Genomic DNA, 10,000 nt, shown 5'->3' on the forward strand with positions numbered 1-10,000 from the left:
GGAGGAAGAGAGGAAGGAGTGGCAGAGGGAAGTGTTAAAGAAAAGGATGGCGGGAGTGAGTGACGAATTAGGGGAGGGAATAAGGGAGGAGAGAGAGAGAGAGGGGGGGGGGGCAGATACAGTACATGGAATATTTATAATTTAAAGGTAATACACTGATTTTGATTTGACCTATTTCATCATAGTAATATACACACACTCTTCTCAAATCAATCCCATTTTTACTCCCGCCCATCACCCTGACCCATAGATGTAGAGGACCTCGCCTAAAATTCCTTCGAAAGCCTACTCACCCCGCCCGCGCCCCATCCCCGTCCCGCCCTCATCCACGCTCCCGCCCTTATTCACGCCCCCGCCCACGCCCACGTCCCCGCCCTCACCCACGCCCCCTTACCTGCATCTGCTTCTTGTCCTCCTGGGGCTCCTTGCCTCTGCCTGGGGGGCGGGGTCCGGAAAGGAAGGCCGCCCTCGCCTCCGCCCACGCGACGCCCGAACCCACAGAGGCCGGAGACTGGGTGGTGGGCGTTGAGGCGGCAACAGAGGAGGAGGAAGAGGAGGAGGAGGAGGAAGAGCCGGAGGAGGAAGAAGAGGAGGCGAGGCGGAGGGTGGGGGGCGCCTCGCTCCCTGTGCTGTCGTCGCTCACCTGGGGAGGGGAGGGGAGGGGAGGAGAAGGGGAGGGGAAGAGGAGGGAGGAAGGACAGAGGATGGGAGACGGTGGGGTGAGGAGGAAAACGGGGGGAGGGGGGGAGAGGAGGGTAGAGAAAGGGAAGGGATGGAGAGTGGTAGGGGCATAAAGAGGGGGAAGGGTTGGGGAAGGGAAGGAGGAGGGAGGGGAAGGAGAGTGGGAGGTGCACAGAGAAGGGGAGGGGTGGTGGAGGGGAGGGGGAGGGCAGGAGGAAGAATAAAACATTTTAACTTCAGGGAAACCACTTTTAGGAAGATCAGTAATTTATATAGAATAGCTATACGTAAAATGCAACAATCTAAAAACTGCAATATCAAATTAAGATAAATTTATATATACGTATGTGTGTGTTTGTGTGTGTGTGTGTGTGTGTGTGTGTGTGTGTGTGTGTGTGTGTGTGTGTGTGTGTTTGTATGTGTACGTGTGCGTAAGTGAGAGAGAGAGAGAGAGAGAGAGAGAGAGAGAGAGAGAGAGAGAGAGAGAGAGAGAGAGAGAGAGAGAGAAAGAGAGACAGAGATAGATAGATAGAGAGAGAGAGAGAAAGAGATCCGAAACGTGTGTGAGTTTATTTGCGTGTAATATAGAGAAACATCACAGCTCTACGAAAAGCCTTGGCACGACTCCACTTACTTCCGTTTCCTCGACAAACAAGAGAAGTTCGGGTCGTTCCTCGGGCATCCACGTGGGGTCGTACTCATCCTCCTCCTCAACCTCGCTCTGTCAGGGGGGAGGGTGGCAGAGGGGAGCGAGGTGGGGACGGGGGAAGAGGGGAGGGGAGAGGAAGGGCAGGGGGAAAAGAGGGGGAGGTAGAAGAGAGAAGATTGAAAGAAGGGAGGAACGGAGTGAAGGGGGGGGGAGGGGAAGAAGAGGTAAAGGAAGGGAGGGGAAGGGAAGAAGAAAAGTGAGGGTGGAGAGAGAAACGGATGATGAGGAGGGGAGGGAAGGCAGGATAAAGGAGAAGAAGAAAGAAAAGGAAAGGAGGAGGGAAGAGAAGGGGAGGGAAGCGGAGGAGGAAGGAAGAAGAAGGAGGGAAAAGGAAGGAGGAGATGAAGAAAGGAAATGGAGAAAGAAGAGAGGATGGAGGGAAGGGAAGAGAATTGGAGGAGAGAGAAGGGTGGAAGAAGAAGGGGGAGGGAAAAGGAAGGAGAAAGAGAAAGGGAAGGGAAATAAATAGAGGGTGGAAGCGAGGGAGGGAGGAGGAGGGGAAGGAATTGGAAGAGGAGGAGGGGAGGGAAGGGAGGAGGAAGGAGAAGAGCGTAGAAAAAGGGAGGAGGAGAGTAGTATGAAGAATTACTATTAAAACAATACTCCACAATGTTAACGAATATCAAGTCACTCGTCCTAAAATACACACACACACACACACACACGAAATAAACATACGAACAAAAACAAAACAAAAAAACATGATTTTTCTTTTCCACAACATTTCTTTCTTTCACGAAGAACTACAACTCTGCCGGACCGTTACCTTGGTTACGTTGCGTGGTGAAGCTGGGGGCCGGACGCCTAGGGGGTTACCCGCCCCCCCTGCCCCCTCTCGCATGCTCACTAACTCGGCCTGGGGGAGCAGAAGGGGGGGGTGAGATTTTGCGCTTTTGGGGTATACATTTGTTTTTGTCTACCTGGCTGTCTCCCTCTCTCTCTCTCTCTTTATCTATCTTTCTCTCTTCCTCTCTCTCTCTCACCCTCTTTCTCTCTCGGTCTTTCTCTTTCTCTCTCTCTCTCTCTTTATCTATCTTTCTCTCTTTTTATCTCTTTCTCGCTCTCTCTCTTTATCTGTCTTTCTCTCTTTTTATCTCGTTCTCTCTCTCTCTCTCTCTTCATCTGTCTTTCTTTCTTTTTAACTCTTTCTCGCTCTCTCTCTTTATCTGTCTTTCTCTCTTTTTATCTCGTTCTCTCTCTCTCTCTCTCTCCATCTGTCTTTCTCTCTTTTTAACTCTTTCTCTTTCTCTATCTGTCATTTTCTCTCTCTATCTGTCTTTCCCTCTATCTATTTTTCTCTCTACCTATTTCTCTCTCTCTCTCTCTCTCTCTCTCTCTCTCTCTCTCTCTCTCTCTCTCTCTCTCTCTCTCTCCCTCTCCCTCTCTCTCCCTCCCCCTCTCTCCTTGCCTTCAACTGCCTTTCTCTGCGCGTCAGCCGATGGACCTCCTCAATGACACGCCCCTTCTTCTGGTGGGCGGCGTCGAAGCGGGCGTTGAAGGCGTCTCTTAAGCGTCTCATCATGAACTGAAAGGTGTTGTGTTATCGTCATTTTTTTTTTTTTTTTTTTTTTTTGTCTTGTTGAATTCTTTATGCGTTTTTTTCATCCTTGTCTTGTCAACATTGGTGTGTGTTTATTATCATTATTGTTATTGTATTATCGCTGTGTGATTGTCGTTATCATTATCGTGTCATTATTGTTTGTTTATCTGTGTCGTTCCGTTGTCGTTGTTTTTAATGCAGTGATGTTGAAGATGATAATAAAAAACAATTGTCGTCGTTATCATTAACATTACAATACTGTGATTACTATATAATTTTATCATCAGGTTTTATTGTTATTTTTTTTGTTATCATGACTTCACCTGCATCAACATTACAATCATTATCATCATCTTTACTATAACCACAACCAACCGAGTCTTGAAAGAAAACTAAACTCGCGATAAATGAAAAAAAAAAAAACTTTAATCCCTAAAATAACCAAAAGCAACAACCCAAAAACAAAAAAAGAAATGAAAGCGAAAATGAAAATGAAAAACAAAACAAAATAAACGAAGGCGAAAAAAACAAATAGAAGAATCCGAACCAACCGTGATGAGAATCAGCTGTTTCTCGACCTTCTGTCTGCACTTGAGGTCGAGCTGGGGGTAGAGCAGCTCCTTGTATTCGTTCTCGGTCAGCTCGAGGAGGAGGTGGTCGTCCTCGTCTTGCACATCGTCTTGAGAACTCGAAGTCCTGAGTCTTTTCTCGTGCGTTTTCTCCTCCTGCTGGCCGCTGCGGAGCTCCTGTAGTCTGAGGTAAGGATGAGTATATAGACGTATATACACATACACATACATACATACATACATGTGTCTGTGTGTTTATGTATATGTATATATATATGTGTGTGTGTGTGTGTGTGTGTGTGTGTGTGTGTGTGTGTGTGTGTGTGTGTGTGTGTGTGTGTGTGTGTGTACGTGTGTGTGTGTGTGTGTGTGTGTGTGTGCGTGTGCGTGTGTGTGTATGCATACATACATACATACATGTATATATATATATATATATATATATATATATATATATATATATATATATATATATATATATATATATATATATATATATGGGGGGTGAGTTCTGGAGGTGTAGTGTGACGTCCATTTACAGTGTCCGCGCATGTATGCGTACATGTATAATATATCATTGCTATTCTTAACCATGAGCATCACCATTACCGATATTATTAGCATTAACTTTATCTTCACCTTAACCTTATTATCAATATCATTATTCAATTACATCATATCTTAATCACCATCATCATATTTAATTTATCATTAGCATCCCTGTCATTACCTAGCCTTGACCACCGCCGTCACCTTCCGCCATTCCGCGGGTCTCGGAGCTTCCACGGGGTAGTTCTTCATGCTGACGTCACTGCTGATGCACTGGGGGGAGGTGGGGGGGGGGATGTAGACTTTAAAAGGCGAGTATTTTGACGTCTCTTTGCTTTACGTTCAGGTAAAAGGCTGATACGAAGAATAGCTGAGTAAATTGTATAATGGTGAGGATGATGATAAGCATTGAGGAAAACAACAACAGAAGTGATAATAACGATAATGATAATAAAAATAATGATGATAATAATCATCTTACAATTAACAATACTAATGATAATAATGATAATGATAACATTGAAGATTATATTAAGAATATTAACAATAATGATAATGATGATAATCAGAATATTAGCAATAATAACAATTAAAATAATAACAACGATAATAACAATAATGGTAATTATGATGATGATAATGATAATAAAGATAATGCTAACAATGATAATGGAAATGATGATACTGGCAAAGATAATACTAATAAAAGTAGTAATAGTAGTAGTAGTAGATGTAGTAATCACAATTAAATGATGATAACAATGATAATAACAATGATGATACCAATGACAATTACAATAACAATGAATATAATAAGATTAATCATAATAATTATTAATATCATCATAATGATAATGATAATGCTATCAAACCCTTAACTACACAACGAAGTTAATCAAAACCCACAAGTAAGAAAAAACAAACAAACAAACAAACAAAAACATAACAAAGACACAATCACAACAAAAAATAAACAACAACAAGAAGCAACTCCAAACACGAACTCACGAAGAGCGAGCGGGACTTCACTTCGAGGCTATCCCAGGCGGAGTTCTTCAAGTGATGACATTGCAGAAGTCTCAGCAGTCTCTCTCTCTCGACCTCGCGCACCACACCGCTCTCTCTGGTGACATGAGGTGACATGAGGTAACATGAGGTGACGAGAAGGTATAAGGATACTAATGAGGAAACGTACAAATGCATGATTTGATTATTAAATCGGTTATGTAAGAAAAAAAAAAAATATATATATATACCTACTGATGAGAGTATATGGAAGATCTCTTTCTTGGGACTAATCAAACTGCCTTGTTAAAGGATAAAAAGGTCAAAGAGGTGATTAAGATAAATGGGGATGAGGCAAAATCATACACGAATAAGAAGACACTGGAAAATATCAATAAGCTTACTTTAGAGGCATTTGTTAAAGCAAGCACCAATGAATGTTTTCCTGAAGTACGGACATAGATATACAGTCCCTTGGCCCTTTTATGAGTACAAATCGTCACTCACGAGGGTCGGAAGAAAATAAAAAATCATGAGCAAGTTGTTAGGAATATAACTGTAAGAATGTGAAGGCTCTAAGACAATTTCGCAAAATTTTAAATCTGCAAATTCACAAAAGTTAATTTAAAAACTTAGGTAAAAACTTACATCACTTTCATTGTTCTACGAAATGTAAAAAAATATCGTTACTTATGAAAGAAAAGATTTGGTTATTAAAATTTATATTTTTTCAATAAAATTTCTAGTCAGCATCCTGTCAGTCGAGCCCAACACAACACATTGCGCAGGAGCCCATGTTCAAATTAAAACCTCAACACGAAGCAGAAAGCAAAATTAGCTATATCAGTCCTTCAAATGGAATGAGACTTAATCTAAAAACAACTCAAATTTGGAACTCGCTCACGGCAGCATTGACTCTACAAACTTAAGTACATGTCGTTTCAAGGAACATCAAGCACCGAAAATAGTGATTAGCTACTTAGTAATGCTCCTTGTCGCATACATATGCAAAATGTGATTTGGATTTTTTTTTCTGGATCAATATGTGCCTGTTTTTAACATTTTATTCTACTGGCACTGGATCAGCTTTTCAGTCATTCATTATTCATTAATTATTTCAATATATATAAATGCAAACATCACTTTTTCTTGGGTATTACTAAAGTAAGTTTGGAAACAAACTTGCCCAAATAGTTGCTAATTTTCTCTGCACGACTAAACGACTAGGAAAATTCACTAATTCTATCACGGCGATTTCTACTGTTTCTTTAAAATAGTTATAAAGCTTGAGGACAACCGCCTCATGTTAGGGTTACCCAGGGGCACCGCTAGAAATTTTTATTTGAGGGGTGACAAGGCTCGAGCTGCCGAGTAGGAGATTTTCATGTTTGATTAAATGACAATCTTAGGAATTGAAGGCAGTGACGGAATTTAAGAAAGTCAATAAAAATTATACTTTACTTAAGAAAATAGACTGAGGTAGATCAGAAGACAGAGATACTTACCACCGTACCGAGTCAATCGAGTAGGCACTAAAGATCTCTGAACTGCCGAGTAAACCGGCGAAATATAGTACTTACTATGACCCCCCCCTCCCCACGGCACCGCCCCTGGGGCTACCGCACACCTACTTTGAAGAAAATCTAATCTCTTCAAGAAGATCCTCGACGCGTCAAATTACTTCCATCGCTCCTGGAACTTACTGTTGTAACAACTGGTCCTGCAACGCTGCCACGCGCCTCGGTGTCACAGTGAACTCTGTGACCGGGAGGCGGTGAGTGTCATCCAGTGCCTGGTTCTCTTCCAGTAGTTCTTCTAACTGTAAGGACAGGAAGATGTGGCTGAAGGAAGGAGGGAATGTTACAAGGCATCACATTAGAACGTAGTGACTTTTGTACCAAGGATATACTGCTTTGTAAAACCATGGCGCAATATTTTCCTTGAATGAAGCTTCGAAATACTCCTCCACGGTGTGTCTATATAAACAATCGACATTCTATAAGAAAAAAGGTATGTTATTTTGAATTCAAGCTTTCGAAACAGGAGTCGGGATAATGTTGGCTGCATTTGTGAATATTGGACATTTAATACAGCTTCATTTGGCCCTCAGATAATATTGGAACATAAGAGTAGTTGGGATGAATTGGACTGTAATCATAAAGCACATGTGAAATTTGGATATGTAATACAGGGTAAAGGGGAGAGTGTAAGGTGTAAAATCTCTCTCTCTCTCTCTCTCTCTCTCTCTCTCTCTCTCTCTCTCTCTCTTTCAGAGAAAAATCTCACCTTGCCAGATAATTGATCTAAGTCGTGCTTCAAGGCTTCATATAAAGCTGATTTCGGGGACTGATCACCCTCACCCATTCTGTTGAGTCATGGAAGAGAATTAATAAGGAAGTGAAAAGAAGCTTTATTAACGACCTTTCCAAAGTTTAGATATGGCGTCAGTCTACATAATTACCACGAAAGTTTAGTAATACTTTTAAAATTTAAGTTGTTGATGATATCAATGCTGATCACCATGATTATTATTGCAATGATCATTATGATAGTAATCGTAATTCTCATTAGGTTATTGATGTTATAGTTACGAGGAGGATAACAATAGTAACAGTTGTGATAACGACAATGTTAGTAGAATACTGTTGGCCTCTGCTAACAGTATCATAATTAATGATAACTATAGTAATGCTAATAACATTTTCAAAAATTATATTGCTTATTATACCGATGGTGAAGATAATGATAATAACAATAATGGTTATAGGCTGAGAACGATATTAGTAAGGTAATGATATAAACGATATCGCTGATGACATAATAACAATAGTATTAACAACAATGATAGGATAATAATATAATACAATGATAGAATTTATAATAACATTGAAAAATAACATAATCCCTTCATATGAAGATGAAAGAACTATATCAAATTACATAAATAAAAATAATTATATCAGCGATGATATGATTATCATCCTCATTATGGCTATAATTGTGAGAAATGATAATGCGAGCGGCAACAACAAAAAATATAAGAAAAAATTATGATAATAATTAAAAAATAACAAGTCTGAAAAGCGTTGATAACAACTGGAGTAAGAAAAATGTTAATAAATTGCAATAATTGATGATAATGATAAAAATGATAATAACAAAGATCATAATAATGATGATGACATTAGTGGCTGAGCAGTGGTTGAATATATAGGCAGACAAATCTATAAAATTATTATAAAATGTTCGAATGAGTCAGTAATAAAAACTACTTTCTTTGCCCAAAAGAAATAATGCCAGCAGTCCGGAAAGATTGATATAATCACACTGGAAAAAAAATCAGATACATCTGCATGATTTAAAGACGCATGTGTAAGAAATAAGAAGCGTTTTGACAGCCACCACTTACTTTGATTTTGTTTTAGATATGACCGTTATACGAGCCAAGTTTCTGACCAGTGAGGCGTCATGCGTTACTATGGCAACCGAGTGGCGTCCTCTTTCACCTTCCAGCTGGTTTGATTATCATTTCCTTAATATTATTCTTTGAGAGTGCCATGATTGCTGAAAGGTTTATTTAGATTTTTTTCTTTGAGTATCTGTAACGGCAGTAGCTCATTCATTCATATATTAATTTCAATTTATGATTTCATATTCATTATATACATCATCATTATGAATATATAAATATCGTCAGCTTCAAATGACATCTAAACAGAAATGAGCCACTTTAGTTTCTTTTAAGACAATGATGTACCTGTGGTAAAGCTAATCGATATATTTACACACAACAGAATAAAAATAAAACAAGTGTTTACTTGGAAGTGTTCCCGGTATGTTGATAATGTTTTCCATTATTACTTTTCTTGTTCGACTTCCACTTAGCAGCGAGAATCAAGCAAAAATGGGTAGAAGCAAATATCTCGCATTACAGCAAAAGTACACTTAGTAAGTTCACGTAATATCAAATAACATCCAGTTATGAACACAAAAGACAAGAAACCGCGCGTAACAAAATAGTACGATAATTTCATTAAAATGTTATGTTGTCCTATCTGAGTTTGAGTACAGGCTTCAGATATGATTTACAAAATGGTTTTCTGACGAGTCAATGTTATTTAGAAGTTATAATTTGACACTATATATTGATATATGAATACTTTTATAGACAACCTGGTAACTGCAAACAAGTATAAGTGACCAAAAATGGACATCTCATATCGGTGCATGAAACTTATTTTGGTTTCATAAATCGGAAAGGATGGAAAAATAGATCAAATTTTAAAGTGTCAGTACTTGATTGCAATGGCTATTTATCAGAATATCAATTAATTTGGAGACTTTTAAGGACGACTTGGCAACTGACCCGGGGTGACGGCGTACCTTGAATCCGATACTTTTGTCTGAGTTCACCGCAACTTTATAATTGTCATGTCATAACCTTTGCATATAAGTATTGTGATTATTACCCTTCTCGGGTATTGGTATCAGTCATTTATAGTCTATGTGTGCGTATTTTAGTAAACTTTTCGTACTTGAAATATTCTTTTAATTCTGTACGCTGGGTATATCCTTTGTGTTTTGTTTTTAAATGTTGGCATAGAACATTTCATTGTATGAATAATAAGAATTTGCAGTACTTTTGAATGTATTTTTCATTCAGATTCATAGATTATTATATCTAAAAGTAGCCGCTGTAGCCAATTCTCTTTATTTGTCATGAATAACATGTCTTTGTCATATCAAATTTTGCTTTGCATTTCACATTGATGATTTCCATTTCTTGGAGTTTGCTATTATCAAAGTTCCAAAGATTATTTATAAAATCCAAATTAATGCAGATATTACAAAAGAAGCTCAGAAATAAATCACCAAACAAAAAAAATAATAATCCGGAAAGTCTCAGCAAGTGACGTCGAAGTGTTACTATCAGTGTTGAGTATGGCA

The 10,000-nt window shown here is 39.1% G+C and overlaps 2 protein-coding genes across 4 annotated transcripts in view; one reads left to right on the top strand and one right to left on the bottom strand.

The window, feature by feature from the left end:
- Positions 1-8,609, bottom strand: part of LOC122262902 (uncharacterized) — a 21,170-nt gene extending 12,561 nt beyond the window's left edge. The window contains exons 1-10 of the mRNA XM_086547874.1: positions 8,463-8,609; positions 7,340-7,418; positions 6,757-6,872; positions 5,057-5,171; positions 4,230-4,321; positions 3,482-3,683; positions 2,787-2,915; positions 2,157-2,246; positions 1,316-1,402; positions 395-643 (exon numbers count right to left, since the gene is read on the bottom strand). Coding sequence (XP_086404000.1) covers positions 395-643; positions 1,316-1,402; positions 2,157-2,246; positions 2,787-2,915; positions 3,482-3,683; positions 4,230-4,321; positions 5,057-5,171; positions 6,757-6,872; positions 7,340-7,417 — 1,158 coding nt within the window. The 5' untranslated portion in view covers position 7,418; positions 8,463-8,609. The remainder of the gene's footprint in view (positions 1-394; positions 644-1,315; positions 1,403-2,156; positions 2,247-2,786; positions 2,916-3,481; positions 3,684-4,229; positions 4,322-5,056; positions 5,172-6,756; positions 6,873-7,339; positions 7,419-8,462) is intronic.
- A 1,343-nt stretch (positions 8,610-9,952) lies between these two features.
- Positions 9,953-10,000, top strand: part of spoon (A-kinase anchor protein spoonbill) — a 13,066-nt gene continuing 13,018 nt past the window's right edge. Inside the window, exon 1 of one of the 3 annotated variants that reach the window (XM_043031117.2) lies at positions 9,953-10,000. This exon is cut by the window's right edge and continues 50 nt beyond it. The gene's annotated coding sequence lies outside the window, so the exon portion shown is untranslated. The other 2 variants (XM_043031115.2, XM_043031118.2) reach the window with 2 other exon arrangements.

Source organism: Penaeus japonicus, unplaced genomic scaffold, assembly GCF_977035675.1.
Source record: "Penaeus japonicus unplaced genomic scaffold, GWHDUDI00000001_assembly GWHDUDI00000020, whole genome shotgun sequence".
In the NCBI taxonomy this organism is placed as follows: Eukaryota; Metazoa; Arthropoda; class Malacostraca; order Decapoda; family Penaeidae; genus Penaeus; species Penaeus japonicus.